Source organism: Sander vitreus, chromosome 19 (genome assembly GCF_031162955.1).
Source record: "Sander vitreus isolate 19-12246 chromosome 19, sanVit1, whole genome shotgun sequence".
Classification (NCBI taxonomy): domain Eukaryota; kingdom Metazoa; phylum Chordata; class Actinopteri; order Perciformes; family Percidae; genus Sander; species Sander vitreus.
In genome coordinates this window covers 9,383,990-9,405,212 of record NC_135873.1, presented here as the reverse complement: position 1 = coordinate 9,405,212, position 21,223 = coordinate 9,383,990, and the positions used below count along the sequence as shown (strand labels likewise).

The window sequence follows — 21,223 nt, the reverse complement described above, 5'->3', positions numbered from 1 at the left end:
GAAAAAACAACCTTGTGGGAAAGCTAATGTTTTTGTTTTATGCAAACTGTTATGTTTTCTCTCTCTCACACACATGCACACACACATTATTTTTGATACTTTTGCATTTGTCTTTTTATTTCATTTAGACATAAAACACTGTGAAAGTGTAGTGTCAGTGTTATTAAGTTCAGTAGCACTTGATAAAACTTGTTTAAAAAAAATACACATTTGAAAAGGCATTCATGATTTGTGTAAATGTAATTTATTACTCTGTTTTGGTGAATATTGCATTATGACTTGTTTAGGACTCGAAACACAAAGTTTAGGACTTTGGACTTGAGTTGGGACTTGTTTGTCTTGACTTGGGACTTGACTTGGGACTTCAGTGCAATGATTTGAGACTTACTTGTGACTTGCAAAACAGTGACTTGGTCCCACCTCTGTCTAAGACATTATACATTAGGATAAAACAGAATATTTTGGTTATAATTTCAAATTATATCTAAAACGACAGTTAATGAGCTTTCTTATCTTTCTGGTAAACCAGAATTGCTGGGATGTTGATAGAGCTGCAAACCCTCCTGGTCAACAGATCTATTCTCGGCAAGGCACAGTTGCTGGCAGATGACCTCGGCCAGTGGGATTCAGTCCTCTCACAGTCTAACTTTGGTAATGGTAAGAGAATTTGAATACAAATTATTGATTCACTGACCTTAAAACAATGGCACTATTCATTCAAAGGACCTTATTTTAAGGTTATTATCAAACACAATCATCAAAATTGGTGAAACGCAACAGATTCGAAGTGCAGATTGGTCTTTCTTGATATACAAGTTTTATTGCTACTGAGTAATTGTTTAAAAAGTAATAAGTAGAGAAGATTCACAGCAACAATCACTCTCCTATGTCTTTGTTAAGTACTCTTCATCAAGGAAAGTATCCCCTTCATGTGGATGACAAGTTGGAGGATTTGTTATTCCCCTTTATCCCTTAAAAACAATGGCGTGTGATTATTTATGATGCAATTTGCTGTGCAGACTGACAGATCGTTTGTCTTGATAAGTTGCTGCTTTGCATTAGGCTCATTTAGCCTGATGATATTCAGATTTTCATACGGCACCTAATTTGCAAAGAGACAAAGGGGGAAGGGGTGGGGGTGGTACTGCTGTTCAACAAACGGCTCGTGGGCCATTTGCATTTTGGGGTCGCTGGCTTGTAATATACAAGATTAAATCCATCAAAGATCTAAGCCTGGGCATAATTAATGGGATTCACTGTCGGAGGCGAGAGAACAAAAGGTCATTAACAAGAATGGGGAATGGAGTACTATCAAAAGACTATGGTGGCAAAGGTGATTGTGTTGTCCTTTTTTTGTTTTCACCAAAGGTTGATTAAAAGACTCAGGTGGTCACTTCAATCAGAAATGCAACAGTGTTCAGGAAGAGCCCAGAGCATGTTCTTTTTCCCCATAATCGAACCTTCCATCCCCCTGATGCTCCTGCAGTCATGCGGGGCATGATAATGTGTTTAGTAGGAATCAGGAAGTGTTGTATAGAGTGTAAGTAGTGCAGCAAACAGCATAATTAATTCCGGTTATTTTTACCCAACATTTATCTTAATTGAACCTTGAATAACCCAGTATGTCACTTCCTCCCCTCATCTTGATAATTGACTGACTTGCATGTATTACACTTGCAAAAGGGCTAATCTAATTAAATTACGTAACCCCTTTATCATCTCAACTGCACATGCTGGAGTCCCAGAGCGAAGAAAACACATGTTGAATAGATACCGTATGTGAATGGGTGTGTGTATATACTTTAGTAGGATCCCTGCTATTCGGCATTGTGAGGTGGTACCAATGAACAGTCGATTGGTTGTGAAGTTGTCTCTCTTAAATCCTGGCTATCTGTGGGCAGCTAATCAGGAGAAAATGGCTGGTTAACAATCTGGTACATGTTTAGCAACAAATCGCTCCTCTCACACACTCATTCAACTCAAGTGTTCAATGTATACTTGCGCCAATGAAGGATTTAATTGCAACTGTCATCTAGAAAGCATAATAATGAGAATTCGGAATTCTTGATTTGTTACAGTACATGCACACATTAAAAGTAAATGATTTTTGTTTCACTGTAGGTTTTATTTTCACGGGTTTGGCAATTGTTTATATCAGTTAGAATAATATTATACTCAGCAGCTGCACTGCAGTGATTTTAAAGTCATGGACTTTAGCTTTAACCTTTTTCATTTCAACAACAGAATCAATCCTCTAGTGCTTTGGTTAGACGAATGAAAAGGCTGCTGTCCTATTAGTTACACAACAGGCTCCCCTACATGGTTGGCATAGTTGTCAATTAGGGCAAATGACAAGTCTCACACATGTCTCTTCATGCACCCATATTTGTGAAAGGTAGTGTGGAAATCAAATGCAGGATTTCAGATAGACAAATAAGGGAGGCAGAGACAGAAATGCTGCTGAAATGCTGTAAAATATCTGCAGTGGTGATGACAAGTAAGGAGGATTTATGGCTAAACTATGAAAATAAGACTCGGCTTAAAAACAAGTACATATATTTCACTTTAAGTTTCCCATCTCTGACCAGTTGTCAGCATCACACATGTAAACATCAACTACACTACTGCACATGGTATTTCAGATTGTGTGTCCCTGCTGTGTGTCAATTGCTGTTCTGCAAAAGTAATGATTCTCAATCTTTATGTTTAAGCTAAACCAGTGATCCTAAGGAGTATTCTCAGAGACAATGAAACTTTCTCCACTTACCTGAAAGAGAATTTGTCGGTTCCACCATCAGTGGTCCAAAGTCTCATGAATGCTGGGATTAAACTCAATCCAGTGAGTATCATTTTGCTATTCTGCTTGCATGTTGAAAACAAGTCTCCAGTAAGAATCCCAGCTGCTTTGAAACATAGTTTTCCACCTCCTTCTGTAAATAAAAGAATTGAAATTTTATCAAAATGTTCAAAAGACCGAATGTGCCAAGAGTGTTGTGCTTGAGTATTTGAAATGTACAAATATCCTGGCCACCTACCTTAAACAGTTCAAATGTTATGAAAGGGGGTGTGGCCTGAGTACGTGGGCGTGGTGAAAGTATAGGGGGCGGCTCAGTATCACATGTAGACCACACATAAGTTTCATGTAAATCATATAAGGCGCATTTCCTGTTGCCAGCGGGGGGCGCTATGACCAAAAGTCAATATTGACCTGTAGATGTCCTAAGACCTGGACCCTTGTCAATCTTGAGAAATTTCGGGCAGATACGACAACGTACACTCAAGTTACAACAATTTCTTTGTTCATCGCTAAACACTCCAAATGGCCGCCACGCCACGCCCACACCGTTTTGAAGAAAAGTTGTTTTTTTTTATAACTTTTCATCTTTAAGGTGTTGAGATGGTACAGACCAAATTTAAAGTCCATCGGATGAAATCTCTAGGAGGAGTTCGTTAAAGTATAGCACCTTGACTTTTAGGTCTACTTCCTGTTGCCACTAGGGGGCGCTATGACTTTGAGTAAATTTTGTCCAGTACATGTCCTCAGAGTTAGTCTTATGAATCCTGAAAAGTTTCGAGCCAACTGGACAATGTACACTCGAGTTACACCCACTTCCTGTTTTGATGGCGAAATGCACAAAATGGCCGCCCCACCATGGCCACGCCCTATGACGAAAAGTTTCTTTTAACAACTTTTCATCTTTAACGTCTTAAGATGGCACAGACCGAATTTGAAGTTGATCGGATGAAATCTCTAGGAGGAGTTCGTTAAAGTACGACACATGGAAATGGCCAAAATCGCACTAATTCCGAACTTTCAATTCAAAATGGCGGACTTCATGTTGGGTTTAGGGTATGGCTCCAATGACGTTTCTTGTACGTCTTGACATGCTACATACAGGTGCTGGTCATATAATTAGAATATCATGAAAAAGTTGATTTATTTCAGTAATTCCATTCAAAAAGTGAAACTTGTATAATGTATACATTCATTCCACACAGACTGATATATTTCAAGTGTTTATTTCTTTTTAATTTTGATGATTAGAACTGACAACTAATGAAAACCCCAAATTCAGTATCTCAGTATTACTTAAGACCAATATAAAAAAGGATTTTTAGAAATGTTGGCCAACTGAAAAGTATGAACATGAAAAGTATGAGCGTGTACAGCACTCAATACTTAGTTGGGGCTCCTTTTGCCTGAATTACTGCAGCAATGCGGCGTGGCATGGAGTCGATCAGTCTGTGGCACTGCTCAGGTGTTAGGAGAACCCAGGTTGCTCTGATAGTGGCCTTCAGCTCTTCTGCATTGTTGGGTCTGGTGCATCGCATCATCCTCTTCACAATACCCCATAGATTTTCTATAGGGTTAAGGTCAGGCGAGTTTGCTGTCCAATTAAGAACAGGGATACCATGGTCCTTAAACCAGGTACTGGTAGCTTTGGCACTGTGTGCAGGTGCCAAGTCCTGTTGGAAAATGAAATCTGCATCTCCATAAAGTTGGTCAGCAGCAGGAAGCATGAAGTGCTCTAAAACTTCCTGGTAGATGGCTGCGTTGACCCTGGACCTCAGAAAACACAGTGGACCAACACCAGCAGATGACATGGCACCCCAAACCATGACTGACTGTGGAAACTTTACACTGGACTTCAAGCAACGTGGATTCTGTGCCTCTCCTCTCTTCCTCCAGACTCTGGGACCTTGATTTCCAAAGGAAATGCAAAATTTACTTTCATCAGAGAACATAACTTTGGACCACTCAGCAGCAGTCCAGTCCTTTTTGTCTTTAGCCCAGGCGAGATGCTTCTGATGCTGTGTCTTGTTCAGGAGTGGCTTGACACAAGGAATGCGACAGCTGAAACCCATGTCTTGCTTACGTCTGTGCGTGGTGGTTCTTGAAGCACTGACTCCAGCTGCAGTCCACTCTTTGTGAATCCCCCCCACATTTTTTAATGGGTTTTGTTTCACAATCCTCTCCAGGTTACGGTTATACGGTCCCTATTGCTTGTACACTTTTTTCTACCACATCTTTTCCTTCCCTTCGCCTCTCTACTAATGTGTTTGGACACAGAGCTCTGTGAACAGCCAGCCTCTTTAGCAATGACCTTTTGTGTCTTGCCCTCCTTGTGCAAGGTGTCAGTGGTCGTCTTTTGGACAGCTGTCAAGTCGGCAGTCTTCCCCATGATTGTGTAGCCTACAGAACTAGACTGAGAGACCATTTAAAGGCCTTTGCAGTTGTTTTGAGTTAATTAGCTGATTAGAGTGTGGCACCAGGTGTCTTCAATATTGAACCTTAGAGATACTGAATTTGGGGTTTTCATTAGTTGTCAGTTCTAATCATCAAAAGTAAAAGAAATAAACACTTGAAATATATCAGTCTGTGTGGAATGAATGTAAACAGACAAGTTATATTATACATTGTACAATGTATTATACAAGTTTCACTTTTTGAATGGAATTACTGAAATAAATCAACTTTTTCATGATATTCTAATTACATGACCAGCACCTGTATGTGTACCAAGTTTCGTGAGTCTACGTTAAACGTACTGCAGGCGCTAGCGAGCCATTTTTGTCCGCCTATTCCCGAATCCCTTAAAATACGTACATTTTCACCAGACTTGATGCAACCGCCAATGTTGGTGGGTTTTTGAATATGGTAAGCCCCTCAAAAAGGCAATTCATTTGCCGGGAAAAAGAATAATAATTCCTTCAGTTCCAATAGGGCCTTCGCCGCTGTCGGCGCTCGGGCCCTAATTAAAATAAAAAACACTATGTCAGATTTTATTTTGAAATGGGATATAGCATACTATATGCCTGCACAACAACCCAAAGGACACAACACAAATAAAATATGGTCGGATGCAAAGTTCTTTTCTTTGTCAACTTCTACCAAAGTCTGTTTGTTTTTTTTCAGATGATGGGCATCTCGAGGCCGAGCAACCTAAAGAGCATCCTGTGTGAAGGGACGGATCTGGATAAATATATCCAATTTAACAGCACAGCTGAAAAGGTGGCTTTTCAAAATGTCAGCTGCTCCCACACTCCACAGCAGCTGATTAACGCCCAACAAGTACTTCTGCAAAACCTGGATGCGAGGAAAGTGCTTTCTAAGGTAAGGTTTTCTTGCTGTTGCCCACACCACGAAACAAATCTCACTACTCGTCTGATTTGAGAATGATAAGACCGGCATAGTACCTTGGACCCAATTTTCCCATTTTAACAAAAGTTGGAGAGTGAATGCATTTGGGAGCTGTGTTTGTATTAATTGGCCTGACGGGGACACTGTACTGTAGTAATACAGGCCATAATGTCTACATTTGAAAAGCCCTCATTCCTGCTCCGCAAGGTCACCCACATCTAGCATCCTTACAAATTACACTGTCTGGGCTAATGAAGGTGGTATTAAAATGTAAATTTGAAACTCTTGTGATGTCTCAGCCTCCACATTTCCCATGACTTACATTTGAGAGCTGGCGTTTCCAGGAGATGCACTGTCAACTTCCATTGTGCACCACTAACTGGAGCATGTCATAGCCCTGTATAGCCTCCGAACATTGAATTTTTTAACAAGCAAACATAGCTGTAGTTATGTACCGATTTAAACTGTTTTAACGATTTAAACCATTTGGGATGAACCATTGTACAGTTACAATTCTATTCCACTAGGAAAGTGGAACCCAGCAAGCTAGGCTAGCGAGCCTCCACTATGAGTAAGTGGAAGCCTAGCTTTCTAATATTTGCACTGATTCGTCAGTGTACTTTACTGTACTGACTGATGATGATTTTTTGGTGCTAATTAATTGCGTTAAAACATTTACCACACATTGTCCAAATCCAACAGTGATAGAGAAATGTATTTTGTTTTGCAAAACCTTGTATAACAACAAGCCGATACAAATATTTGATGATTTAAAAATCCGATATTCAGATATATCGGCCTATATATATATATATATATATAAATAAAAAAAAATCAAGAAATGCGTAACTTAAGATATGAAACTTAAAGTCCTTTTAGACAAAAAAGACAATAACAACAAAAAAATCAGTGTTGCCCACAGGGATGTTGTAGAGCGCCCTCTGCTGGACAAACAATGCAACGCCATCACTCATAACATGGTTGAAGAATATTCAATTGTCAATCATTTGTCATTATAAATGATTCTGATGAATGAATATTTAAAAAAAAAAAAAAATCCTTGCTGCTCAAGTAAATTTTCTGCATGGATATTCTATCAATCACGTACTGTTAGATGAAACTCCACAGCTTAATACATTTTAAAAGTATTTGGGTGAACATTGTCTGTTCTATCTATAATTCTCGCATGGCTTGCAGTAAATTGAATTCAAAGACAATGAATTACGGTCCCAGCCAATTGAGTAACCAATTTAAAAGTTAAACTTTATGCTTGTCTGGCTCTGTGACTTAGAGATATGAAGAAATAGCTTTTCAAGTTAAAACTTGCTAATGCATCCACTTCATGGCAAAACCTACAGGCAGCATGCTATTACTGCACCATTATCTTAATGTATTTGAATTTCTTCCATTTTGAGTGAGAAAACAGTTTATGTCCCATAGGGTCTAAGCTTTTAAAATTACCATTGTCATTTGCACCTCTGTGTCTTCCGGTGATTTGACTAGAATACATGCAATCAGGTGGGAATTATTTATTAGAACCAATGTTTTGTTGAATTATTTTAAATCTCTTGAGTTCCCTTTGGGATGATAGAAGCCTGCACTTTCCTTTGATTTTATCTTTGAGAGAAAATATATGGGACAGCAAATCCAATAAATAAGTGATAAGGCAGGAAGTTCGTAGGAGAGAGCATTTGAACAATTTAAACCCACGGGCATTTTGAGACACAGGAAGAAGAGAAAGCCTAGACAAGATATAGTGGAAAGGCTCTTCAGTGCCGCAAGCAAATAGATGGAAAAGAACATCAAGCCTTCACAATTAAAGCTTGACGTTGCTGAATGATTGTGATAGCAACAACAACATAAAGAAAAGGACAAGGGAAGATTTAGACAGTGGCTCTTTGTTTGGGTTTCTGGAAATAGTTTCAGAACACAATGAATAGGGAAGAGTGGTCATTTAAATGTCAAAGTGTGTCTTTATTTAGTATATCTTTGATAGAATAATGCCCTTTGAAAGTTCATTAACTCAGCAAATCTTAACTTTTTGTACCATTCAAAAATATGTATGGTTATATCACTCTTGTAGCATTATATTTCTAATCAGCTTACCTGGTTACCATTGAAGTCTTCAAGTGGAACAAAGTGCAGTAAAAATTGAGTTTAATAAATGAGCTTGAGAAATCTGTTTTGTGCCATGGTTCACTTTATCTACCTCCTAATGTGACATTGCTGAAATCTCTCCTTCCATTGATTGGTGATTTTCAGCCGTTTTGCTCAAAATTGTATGAGACTTCTGTCTCCTCCTTAGTGTCTGCTCTACACACACTGAGAGTAAAGTGATCCTAAATGAATGTACGCAAGACTCAATTAATAGCCAGGCTGTTGTCCAAAATGTGCTTGAATGGGCTTCTAATTGTGAATACTAATGCAGTATTACCCTTCTTTATACATCTGTCAGCCTTCTGATCTGCCCACTCTTAGTCTTTCTCGACCTATGTCTTGCATATGTCTCTAGGCTTTGTAATTGTATTTGCTGAAAGACAATACAGGCACTCCTAGAACAGCTTTTACTTGACACTTGATGCATGAAAATGACAATGGTTAAAAGGGCATGCCATTTTGTTCTTGTAATTGGATTAATTCTGTGTACCTTCAGAATGTTACTGTAACACTCAGTAACACTTGTCATTTTAATGCAACTTTTATTAACCAGTGCCAGGGAGGATGTTGTTAGGATACAATTTACAGGTTGAGATGCACAAATGTGTGTTTATATAGTATCTTCACTGGAAAGGCTGATATGGAACTAGTATTTTCGGCGCAGGTGTGGACACATAATTGTAGCTACTGGCTTTGCAGTACAATAACATGCATATTATATTTCTTTTAGGGCATAGTAACACAGAGGGCATAGTAATACATTGGATTTTTTTCCTTGTTGGCCATTCATGTAGTAGCTACAGTAATGTTCTGTAAATCAACTGTTCATGCCCTCTTTTAGGTACCTTCAGACACAGTGACACTGATGGGGAAAACCACTCAAGATGCGTTACCAGTGATTGAGGAGGTTAGTGTTGCCACTGCGTCATGTACACTACACAGGAATCCATAATTATACTCTATGATGATTTGGCTATTTTTCAGTTTTTTTCAAAATTCCTGACTTTTACATTGTTGTATCCAGATGGCCAGGTTGCAGAACTCCACGATCCTTAAAGCTGCTAGTTCATTGGATTTCCAAAAGGACATGATTGGCAGTATCAATATGCTACTGTGTGAAAAGCAGACCAACATCAGTTTACGCTTACTAAGACAGATGGATAACAAGAAGTCAGTCTTCATTACGGGCAACAGTTCCGGTAAGTGCAGTAGCAAACTCCTTATTAAGCAAAGTTGTCACACAGTACTTATGTCTTCGTCATTTATCTACATTTTAGCTTTACAGTACTGTATGTAGCCAGGAAATAGACAAAATTGGGTTACTTTATTTGAAATTTTTTTGCAACCAGTGATTTATAGTATCACTGGACATGGCAACATGTTTTGGTAATTACGCGGCCAGAGGCGTATAGTTGCATTTGGAAAAATGGGAAGGACTGGGAATTATGCTTGGTCAGTAGGTTGCAGAGGATGGCATGAATCATGACAAATTAAATCAATTTAAAGTTTTTTTCTGCTTTAAAAACTGTATCTTGTCAGACTTTATGGAGCGTGGCGCTACTGTAGCCTTGGTAGTGCAGCACATAAATGTCAGTCCAGCAAGATATCTTTGGTCCAGCAAGGCTCAGTAGGCAGTATGGACAAAGAATAAAAGTATTTTTATTAGGTCAAGTATTCCGCAAAGACAGAACCGACAGCAAACCCCAGTGTTCCCTGTTATCAAAATATGCATGCAGGGGTAAAACATTTCTCCTATTTTGATGAATTAGTGGTGCAAGTACACAGTGCAGTCAACTGTGCAGGGTGCACATGTGCACATGCAGGAACAGGCACCTGTGGCACAGTTGGCACCTGTGCCAGAGCTGGAAACTGGGTTTAATTAGGAATACATTATTGGCGACTGTGTCAGGGGCTGGCATCAATCGTAGCCAATCAAATCAGCTCTTCTCATTCCATTTAAAAGCTGTGCACTCACTTTCCTCCCTGACATAATGATGTTTTCTTAATGAAGAGGAAAGTCCAGAGCAACTTATCACTAGTCGAAATTGATGTTGTTGTCTGGGTGGTGTAGAGTCACAAGGCGCAAATATGTAACATCCTAAATAAGAACATATGGCAACCCAAACTTCCCACAGAGGACAGATGGTGTCATTAAAATGCTTTTTTGAGTTCTTAACTGGTATTTTGTACCATCTTGGCCAAGAAATACAACCATGGCAGCCATAATGTCAGCATGTGTACTCCTATCCCCCAGTGCTGTATTGATCTCACTAAAACCTTGCTCAGTTTGTAAAGATTTTTGACCAGAGGCCCTGATAGAGTTCAGTAATGCCTTTTAAAATGTCCTGAAGCTGTCTAAATGACTGAGTCCAGTCCATCTTCAGGATGTCATTGTCCCCCATACTCCTGATCTCATGCAGGGTATAAACATAGAGTTTTGTGCTTAAAGGAGAATTCCGGTCAATTTCAACACGTAGCTCTGTTGTTTGGAAATTTGGAGTGCTGTCAGTAGCAAGAAAAACTAAAACAATCGGTGCTGCCTACACCGTGTTATCCTCCTGCTAGCGTTAGCACCCAACAGACTTAAAGAGGGCAAGTTTTAAACGTGTTTTTAGCCTCTAAACATGCTCGAGATGTCATTACAAGTGCTTACCCATGTGCAGTGATTCCTTCCGAGGGAACACAGCAAATTTGACTGTTGCCCTGTTTAAGCCTGTTGGGTGCTAAAGCTAGCAGGGGGATAACATGGTGTAGGCAGCACCGATTGTTTTCATTTTTTTTTTGCTACTGCCAGCACTCCAAATTTCCAAACAACAGAGCTACGTGTTGAAATTGACCGGAATTCTCCTTTTAATAAAGATATATGCCAGGTAGCCACATTAGAAGAATCTGTAGTGTATTCACACTGCTTTGAAAATCTGGACTGCACCACCCACCTTCAGTAAAGTTGTAAGTGAATGAGCTTTTTCATGGCTGCAAGGATTCAATTAATAAAACAGAAGATAAATTCTTCAGGCATTTGTGGATGGCAGATAGAGTCGAGTACTGATATGAATCACCCTTTGATCTAACACAACACTTTGATGCAGTAATGCCAGCAAAGCAAAGTGTTTTTCTGATGTGTAAATTTGTCCAGTGGTTAAAGGTGGAGTCTGCTATTCTGGAAAAAGATTGTTGATTTTTGAACTCGACATCTAACAAATACACCCCTCCTGTCATGCTCCTACAGACTGTTAGCATGTGCAAGATTTACCGTCCGTCTCCCTCCCACCACCTTTCTCTTTATACATCCATGGCCCTTGCCCCCTCCTGTGCACGAGCATGGACGAACTAGTGTTGTTTGGCTTGGTTCGAGCCACTGTTGGCGCTTACCCACTGCTAGTACCAGCTCGGCTCGGCTCGACTCGACTTGGCCGCAGTGCCCTGTCCTCCATTTTCCATTGCAGATGTAGTACCGCTTCATGCAGGAAACTGCCGTGACCTAACGAGACACACACACAGAACGTCGAAGGTGTGTTGTTTTTGATTCTCGGCATGTGGCTGTTTGCCAGAAGACAAATTTAGTTTCAAAAGAGGCAGCAAAAAAAACCACCGCTGGCTAAACTATTAAAAAATGGCGGGTTTGTTCAGGACACCCCCGTCTGTCGCTAGCAATGATGACGCAGTGATTAGTGACGATTCTCTCTGACCAATCAGTAGTCTGCAGGTTTTCACGTCACCTTTTGGTATCGCCTCAGCTCGCTTGGAACCTCGACGGAGGTGATACTAAAAAAAGGTACCTGTCGGCCGGTACCAGGGACTTTTTTTCATAATGGAAAACCAAAAAAGTAGAGTCGAGGCGAGTCGAGCAGGTACCACGTAATGGAAAAATGCCATTTGTTTCTTTCCTATTTACAGAGCCAGGGCTGTGTTTTTCATAGAACACACACAGCTCGCGGACCGTGAGTAGATATTTGCTGAATTTGACAAAAAGAGTATTTGGTTAGAATCACAGAGTCCACCTTTAAGGACTTTCAAGTAGATCAATTAGAATAGGCACACTGTACATACATTAAAGATGTTTGTGATTTATGTGACTCAGTTCTGTAACAGACAAAAGGTTACTTGTGGTGACCATGTTGCTTGTAGTGTAAACTCATGGTAATAGTCAGGTACAGTATACTGGATACGTTGATGCTTACTACTTTTTTTCCATCATAATTAGAAACTGTATAATGCTTCAGAAATGACTAAGCCTGATCTTTTCAAAGGCAATGTTTTGGTTTACTAAACACCTGACTTAGTACAGAATGCGTTGTTATAGTGTTGTTCTTCACCTAGGCAAACCTTCCTGAGCTTCCATGTGGATCAAATGTGTGTGTTATAGTTGGTACTTTGACAGTAACTGTGGATAGAGGTACCTGTACATCATAAGTGTTACTCTGGTTTTCCTAGAACTTGTTGAAGCATTTTAAAATGGGTTGAGATTGGGAATTTGACCTCTTCTAAACACACTGGCAGCAGTCTGAGATTCTCTTTATTTGTGAATATCTATAATACCTGAACGTTTAAAACGAGTCGTGACCATATGTCTGATCTTGATATACGGGTGGACGACTAAAACACTTTTTATCATTTGCACTTTCAGAGTGCACCTGATTCAATTTTTAATCATTAAAGGGATGGCAATAGGGCTGCAACTAACGATTATTTTAATAATCGATTAATCTGTCTTTTATTTTTTCGATTAATCGATGAATCGGATACAAAAAAAAAGCATTAATTTACATCAACTCAATACATACTTCCATACATACTTGTTGTTTAAGTTGATAGTTGTGTAAAGGTAAGTAACCCAAAGAGTAGATACAGACCACACACACACACACACACACACACACACACACACACACACTTGAAGCTTATTCATTAAATTATTACCATCATTGTAGTAAGTGCAAGTTAAGTTCATTTGTACACCACATTTAAACACAGCTTAAGATGACCAAGTGCTATAAAAGAACTTTAAAATGAAATTAAAAAGTACAACACACACACACACACACACACACACATATATTCGTCAACAATAACTGATATGGGACAAAGCACAGAATATATACATGACAATAGATTGAAAAATGAATGGGCCAAAAAAGGTGAGTGAATAAAAACGTGTCTTTAGTCTTGCCTGCTTTACTACTGTTATTAACGTGCTAACGCTAGCTTGTCATGCTTGTCAAGCTGGATAACGAGTAAACACCAGCACCAGAAGAGCTACTGGAGGGATGTTACGTTCCTCACTTCAAAACGGAACAAAAGTAGGATTCTGTAGTGACTTCACCCTGCTGTTGAACTCCCTTCCTCCTCATCAAGGACTCCAACATGTTTACGTTTTAGGTGCTGAATCATCACCGTGTGCGCCCATGCCATGCCATGTCGCTTTTGCTTATCTTGCAATTAACACGTCTTCGATTTATTTGGTGTGAAATGCTCCCACACCTTGGATGAGTTAGGTCGTACTGATTTCTCTGCCTCCGCCGTGTGTTTCAGAACAACGTTACGGGTCTCTCCGGTCTCTCTCCGTATTTCCTCTACCCCCGCTCTGCTCTTTTTTCTTTTCTTTCGCGCTGCGCTGCTCCGCTCTGCGCTCGACTCAATTTGTTTTAATCTCTGCGACTGAGTGCCGTAATAGTTGCACGACACAACGAATCGATAATGAAATTCGTTGACAACTTTTTTAATAATTGTATTTTAGCGATTCGTTGTTGCAGCCCTAGATGGCAACTTTTTGCACATGGGGATAAACTTTTCTGTTTGTTTTACTACATAAATAAATAATTCTCAAGTAAAGTTCTCTGCTATAATTTTTCAAATTTAATAATATGTTGTTAAAATAAAGGTTAATTTAGTAACACATTGTATTAAAAAAGGAACCCTGATAGAACAAACACATAAATACATACATTTCTTATATACCTATACATATTTAAATATATGGAAAGATTGTCCAATACATGTTAATGCCGTACTTGATGCACATAATAAGTAATTGGGAAATATATAGTCAAGCAAAAAGAACTGAGAAAATACATTTTCCAAAAATGATTATATGCACATTTTCTTACTGGGGCTGTGCCGAGAAATCACTATCTGCCACTCATTATTAAAAAGGAATAATAAACATAAGTAGCACAACCATTTAGGTGGTGGTGGGGACAGTTCCATAAAATCCTTGAAAATTAAATCTTCAGTGTAACTTCTTGCAGCCTCATGCTCATTAGAGACCATGCATTCTTGTTTCATTAAATGCCTGTTCTTTGGAGACAAATGCACAAAAATAGATTTTAATAAGAAGCCTCCATTCCTTGGGAATAAAGTTATGCTGCAAGTGGAATTGCATGCTTGTACCAGCGCAAATTAGCAAAAACATTGTATCATCCATACAACAAAAGTCCTAACATCTCTTAGCATGCTAATGGCTGTTTTGGATTTGCTATGGCATTTTTTTCTGTTGGTCTATGTACGTTAAATGAATCTGGAATATGCAGCGTGTCTGCACAATGGCCAATTACAACTCCTTTATACCTGTAAAAGTACACTCAAAGGAATAGTAAAATGGCAACAATAAAGGCCAACACTGAGCTTTTGTTAATGGCTTAGCAATGTTTTCTTCCCAATTAATCGTTGACAGCCAAGAAAAACATCTGAGTCATTATACAGAATAGTTGGGGTGGTAACTGTTCTTCCACAACAGTAATTTTAAGTTGTTAACATTTTCAAAATGTGCTCAGTAGATTACTTTACATGGCTCTGCAATGGCATATACTTACATTTATACGTTTGTTGGAGAAATTTGTTAAAATATATTTTGCATTTGTAAGCTCTTATACACATGACTCATTTTAGAGGTTGCTTTCCTCGCTGTTGTTAAATTGGACATTATTTGTTACTATATGGATAATTAGAATTGGTTTCTGTGCAAATGGAAATAGGCAAAAACTCTTAAAGCACTATAGCCATGCCTGTAAAACTGGTGATTTTACTTGACCTTAACTGTGACTTTAACTGTTTGCTACAGTGTTCTTGATTCGAGTGTTTGTGTTTTTGTACCCAAACATCAACCTTTCAAATGAACGCATCTCTTTTGATCCATCAGAATAAGCTTTTTCTCTTTTCTGGTGTGATTTTTATTTTTTTTTTTTCTGACATTGCTCATAACATTTCCTAATTATCTAGAGAATCATACTGTCATCCTCTGAGTATTTTGCCCATGTGCGTCTTTTTGAATTATAGAAATTGTTACACTTTAATTCTTGTTCTAAGCACTTCCCTTTAAAGGTCCCATGGCATGAAAGTTTCACTTTATGTTTGGTTTTTTAACATTAATATGCGTTCCCCCAGCCTGCCTATGGTTCCCCAGTGGCTAGAAATGGTGATAGGTGTAAACCGAGCCCTGGGTATCCTGCTCTGCCTTTGAGAAAATGAAAGCTCAGATGGGCCGATCTGGAATCTGCTCCTTATGAGGTCATAAGGAGCAAGGTTACCTCCCCTTTCTCTGCTTTGCCCGCCCAGAGAATTTGGCCCACCCATGAGAGACAGAGAGAGACATCATGGCTTTCAAACGACCAAAGTGGTAGTTGATCAAGGCCACACCCCCACCTTGCCCCCTCCTCTCCTCCTCAATAGCTACAGACACAGAAATGGCACATACTAAGGACAGCTCATTGTGGAACTGGCTCTAGTGGCTGTAATTCTGCACCAAGGCTGAATTTCGGGAAAGAGACTTCAGATACAGTATTAGGGGACCACTAAGGCCTATATAAAAGAGACTTCAGATACAGTATTAGGGGACCACTAAGGTCTATATAAAAGAGACTTCAGATACAGTATTAGGGGACCACTAAGGCCTATATAAAAGCATGCAATGAGCACCATGTCATGGGACCTTTAATGGAGTGAGAGAGGGTCTTCTACTGAATGTCAAAGCGGCCTCTTTCCTTCTCTTGTGAGAGAGTGACTTCAATGACATTTGTTCAACCTGATTTACAGTCATGTGAAAAAATAAGGACACCAATGCTAAAGTTGACTAAAAATAGGAATAAAAAAATCATCTTTTGGAAATTGATCTTAATGCCTTAATTAAAAAAAATAGGAAAAATCCAATCTTTAAGGACACCAATTTTCTTTGTGAATAAATAATGTATCGTAAATAAATAAATGTTTTTCCTTAAAATACAGGGGGCGTAAGTAAGTACACCCCTATGTTAAATTCCCATAGAGGCAGGCAGATTTTTATTTTTAAAGGCCAGTTATTTCATGGATCCAGGATATTATGCATCCTGATAAAGTTCCCTTGGCTTTAGGAATTAAAATAGCCCCACATCATCACATACCCTTCACCATACCTAGAGATTGGCATGGGGTACTTTCCATAATATCATCTCTCAATGCAAATCAAACCAGCTATTCGGCTAACTGAAATAAAACCATGCCAATCTCTAGGTATGGTGAAGGGGATGTGATGATGTGGGGCTATTTTAATTCCAAAGGCCAAGGGAACTTTATCAGGATGCATAGTATCCTGGATCCATGAAATAACTGGCCTTTAAAAATAAAACTCTGTCTGCCTCTATGGGAATTTAACATAGGGGTGTACTTACCTATGCCCCCTGTATTTTAAGGAAGAACATTTTATTTATTTACGATACATTATTCATTCACAAAGAAAATTGGTGTCCTTAAAGGTTGGATTTTTCCTCATTTTTTAAATTAAGTCATTAAGATCAATTTCCAAAAGATGATTTTTTTAATTCCTCTTTTTAGTCAACTTTAGCATGGGTGTCCTAATTTGTTCACATGACTGTAACTTTCTTTTGGAATGCTTCAAGACAGCACTTAATTTGTACTGCTTGTAAGACATACAGTAGGTGCTGCTTGACTGATGCAGGGGGTAGTTCACTTTAGACTGGAATGTCATGTTCAGGTGCACATGTGTGTACCTGCTTGTGTACTTCTGATTGGGCATTGCATGGCATACCTGAAATGTGAGTATTGTGAACCTAGAGTCATATCATTCTCTCTCATTTTCTGTGTGTGCACACATCGATGTGATTGCATATGCGAAGCACAAGCATTTGCAGTTTGCCAATGGCACTGTCTCGCCATAGTGCTAAATTGAGCCCATCTCCAGGGTGCAACTGAAATTGATTAAATTTGCCAGGTAAGTTGAGGCGCTGACTTGAGGCTCAATGCAATTATTTTACTTTGGCTAAACCTAGTGTAAAGAACAGATTCTCTTTTTCTTTTTTTTTTCTCCACAAAACAGCAGTTTGAAAGAACAAAAGTAAAGATCTGTTGTCAAAAAGAATGTCTAACCTCTGTATTCTGATGCTCCCTTTAGCACACAAAATATCTGATAAATCTTTCCCATGATACAAATGTTTGACTGTTGTGCATTTGTCACTGCCACCTATATCCATGCTCATTGTTGACTATAATTATTTGTGTCTTGTAATTGGCCCGAACAAGTTGGTCAAGGTCCATTTGCATTGCTGTCTATTCTCATAATCCCTTTTACTATTCAGAACCTATTTTTAAATTAAAGTAGATGACTACCTTCTCTCCAATATAATGGAACTAGGATTCAGTTTAAAATTCTAAAACTTACAGTACATACAGAGCATTGCACGGTCAGACTCCTGCATATGTGGCTGAGGTACTTCACACATATTTGTCAGCTCGTTCACTTGGGTCTAATATGCTAGATTTACTGTCTGTCCCACGCACACTGCTTAAGATCCGAGTTAATCGAGCTTTTGAGTCCTTAGCACCTTAACTATGGAATGCTCTGCCTCTACCTTACAGTCGGCTGTTTCTGTGGATTCTTTTTAAATTAGATAGACATACGTGTTTAGACAGGCGTTTGGTTGACCGATCTGCACGTTGTCTGCTCTTTCAATATTATTGTGTAGTACTGATTGTGTATCGTGTTCTCACAATTGTTTCTTCTGTTTGCCACTGTAAAGCACTTTGTTACTTATGTCTGTGAAAAAGCACTTTATAATTACATTTTACTTACTTACTTACTTACTTACTTACTAGATTCTTAAAGCACCAACAAATGCATTTGAAAAATACAACAGCAATGTCTCTTTCTAGAAATAATAACCAGATTACTCAAGATAATTCACAGACCTGATTGTGAGCAGTTTCATGTAGGAACTATTTACCTTCTACCAAACCTACACCTACCAACTGTATCACTACGCAGAAGGAACCATACTCACATACTCTGTTTCAGGATTTATGGAAAGAGACATTGCTGTTACGTTCAAATGTGTTTTTTGGCGCTTTGAGCACTACAAGTCGAGTGTCATCTAGTTCCATTATATTGGAGAGAAGGCAGACATCTCCACGGCCGATATCTCCAACACTAGTAACAAGGAAAGTTTACATTCAGCGTTTCTTAGACATTATGTGTATCCTTGAGGTCTATTTGCTAGCTAGCAGCACTTCTTCATCACTGCCTTTGTTGATTCATTGCGGGCCCTATTTTAACGATCTAAGCACACGGCGTGAAGCGCCTGGCGCAGGTGTGTTTAGGGCGTGTATGAATCCACTTTTGCTAGTTTAATGGCAGAAAAAAAGGGTCCGTGCGCCCGGGCGCATGGTTCAAAAGGGTTGTACTTGGTGTCTTCATTAATTCATTGGTGTGTTTTGGGCGTAACATGCAATAAACCAATCGGAGTGTCATCTTGATTTGCTGCTTAATATTTTTTATTTTTAATCTTTTGTGTGCTACTGCGCGTCCCTGTGTGTGTGTGTGTGTGTGTGTGTGTGTGTGTGTGTGTGTAACAAGCATAGTGTTCACTAATGTTAAAATAACAATGAAATGCTACATTATTGACTTTAGACCAGGTTTTTGTTGGTCAATGGCATGATCACTTTCCACTGCCTCAAGATAGCAATACGCCAAGAATGCACCTGAACACACCTCCCTGTAAGACCACACTGGTGCTGGTCCTGTGTCTTTTTGCATGTTACTGCCAACTGTCATTCAGTGGAATAGAGTGAAACTGGCGTCAGGAATGGACCCACTCCCTTACACCACTAGTGGTCAAAAACTTGTCAGGCTACCTGCCTATGTGAGTTATAAGCAATTTAACCAAGAGGGATTTTTTCTTTATTTTTTAGATTGTTTCAAGGATTTGTAGATAAAAGTGTCCTGTATTTCACATGCAAAAGAGCAAAAACTTCAGAGAAGCTGTAAAAAATACACATCATTTTGTAACATCAATATATAAATGTTTCTTTCTTAGCTATTTAATTATTTTGTGGCCCCTCAGATTTGTCTTGGCACCCCATCATGGGTCCAGACCTCCAGAATGGGAACTACTGCTTTAAGATCATGAGTCTACTCTACTCTCTCGTGTTAATTGTCTCTCAGTCCCTTGATCAGTTTATTTTGGCATTTTATTCCATTAGAAATCAAATCCCTTTCCTTCCTTACTTTTATTGATATGCACAATAAATAATTAACTATAAGTGTATATTTTTTTTCCTAAATACAAAATGTTTTATAGTTTGGAGTGACAAGAGGCACCTAATGGCAAAGAGCTACTGAGCTGTGTCACTCATTTTCTTTCAAGTGTTTGTAGGAAGTGGCATCTGTGCAGTCCGTGGAGAGAACAGCTGGCCAGACTCAGACTAAGGCTAAGGGTTGGCCATTAGCTGCCCGCACACAGAGCTCCCAGGAGCACCTGGGGGAAATGGCCGGGAGGCAGAAAGGCTAACATTTAATTGCATTGAAAATGGCTTCTAAAATCTCCCTGATGGGGGAAATGGTCACCCTGGTGAGATGAGAAGAAGTGGAGGATTGAGGTTGTGGTTGTGACAGGGGACATGAAAAAGGAATCTGAACAAAAGGGACGCTTAGCAACAGATCAAGAAGAAGACAGTTATATTGACTGGCAGACGACAAACCGGATTGATCAATTGTCTGATGAACTACTGCACTGCACAGAATCACATATATTCTGTCACAACAAGGGGCAGGCGTAAGCTAAGCACAAGCTACTTCAGTCTCCATTCCTTGCAGTGCAGGTCCTTATGTAAGCTATTCAGCACTCTCCAAACCTGGCAATATTCACGTTGGCAGATAAGTTAAATTAGTAATGATCTTACTGCTGCTGAGCATATTGACTTTTCCCCTCTGCTCCACAGAAGCTTTTCCTTATGTACTCAGGTCTAAACTCTTGGTTCTTGTTTTCCTCTGCCTGTGTGTTTTTTTTAATGAATAATCCCACAACATCTTGTGTATATATATTCACTTTGGAACTCTCTGGTTGTTGATGCGTTATAAAAAAAAAAAGCAACAGACACAATGTCTACTTCATGGGAGTTTTTTTTTCAGTAACTCAGGTAGGTAATACCCAGAAAAAAATCTTGCTAATATTTGGAAGACACAGCAATGGTGTGTTTTAACAGATAGAATTAGATCGTAAGTCTGGAGTCACGTCTAAACAATATATAGTTAATATATTCCAAAGTACTATAAAGGGAATAATAACATAAGGCAAAGTAATATACAAACAGAAATTGAAACAATAAAAACACAGAACACACAGAGGACAAAAAGTATAGAAGTAAAATAAACTCATGGCTCTGTCTTCTTTCCAGTTATTTACTTACATTTTATGTATGTTACAGTATGTTACCTCTGCATAGCAGCCAGTTTTTATACATCAGTATATGTGATGTTTATTTCTTTGTTTGTTAATAGATATATTAGATTTGATTTCTTATTTTACTTGAATAAATGTGATTTTCTCACATTTCAACACTCTTACGTTAAACATGCAAACTTTGATTTAGGAAAAGGTTTAATTCAAATATTAGTTAAAAAGACATTATTTGAAATACTAGTGCAGTGCCCGTTGAAAA

The 21,223-nt window shown here is 38.9% G+C and overlaps 1 protein-coding gene across 8 annotated transcripts in view; it reads left to right on the top strand.

Moving 5' to 3' along the window:
• Window positions 1-21,223, top strand: part of LOC144534478 (phospholipid-transporting ATPase ABCA1) — a 187,392-nt gene that overhangs the window by 47,769 nt on the left and 118,400 nt on the right. For 7 of the 8 annotated variants that reach the window (XM_078276424.1, XM_078276418.1, XM_078276425.1 and 4 more), the window contains 5 exons: window positions 530-657; window positions 2,712-2,839; window positions 5,918-6,115; window positions 9,141-9,206; window positions 9,324-9,498. In XM_078276424.1, coding sequence (XP_078132550.1) covers window positions 530-657; window positions 2,712-2,839; window positions 5,918-6,115; window positions 9,141-9,206; window positions 9,324-9,498 — 695 coding nt within the window. The remainder of the gene's footprint in view (window positions 1-529; window positions 658-2,711; window positions 2,840-5,917; window positions 6,116-9,140; window positions 9,207-9,323; window positions 9,499-21,223) is intronic. The other variant, XM_078276426.1, reaches the window with a different exon arrangement.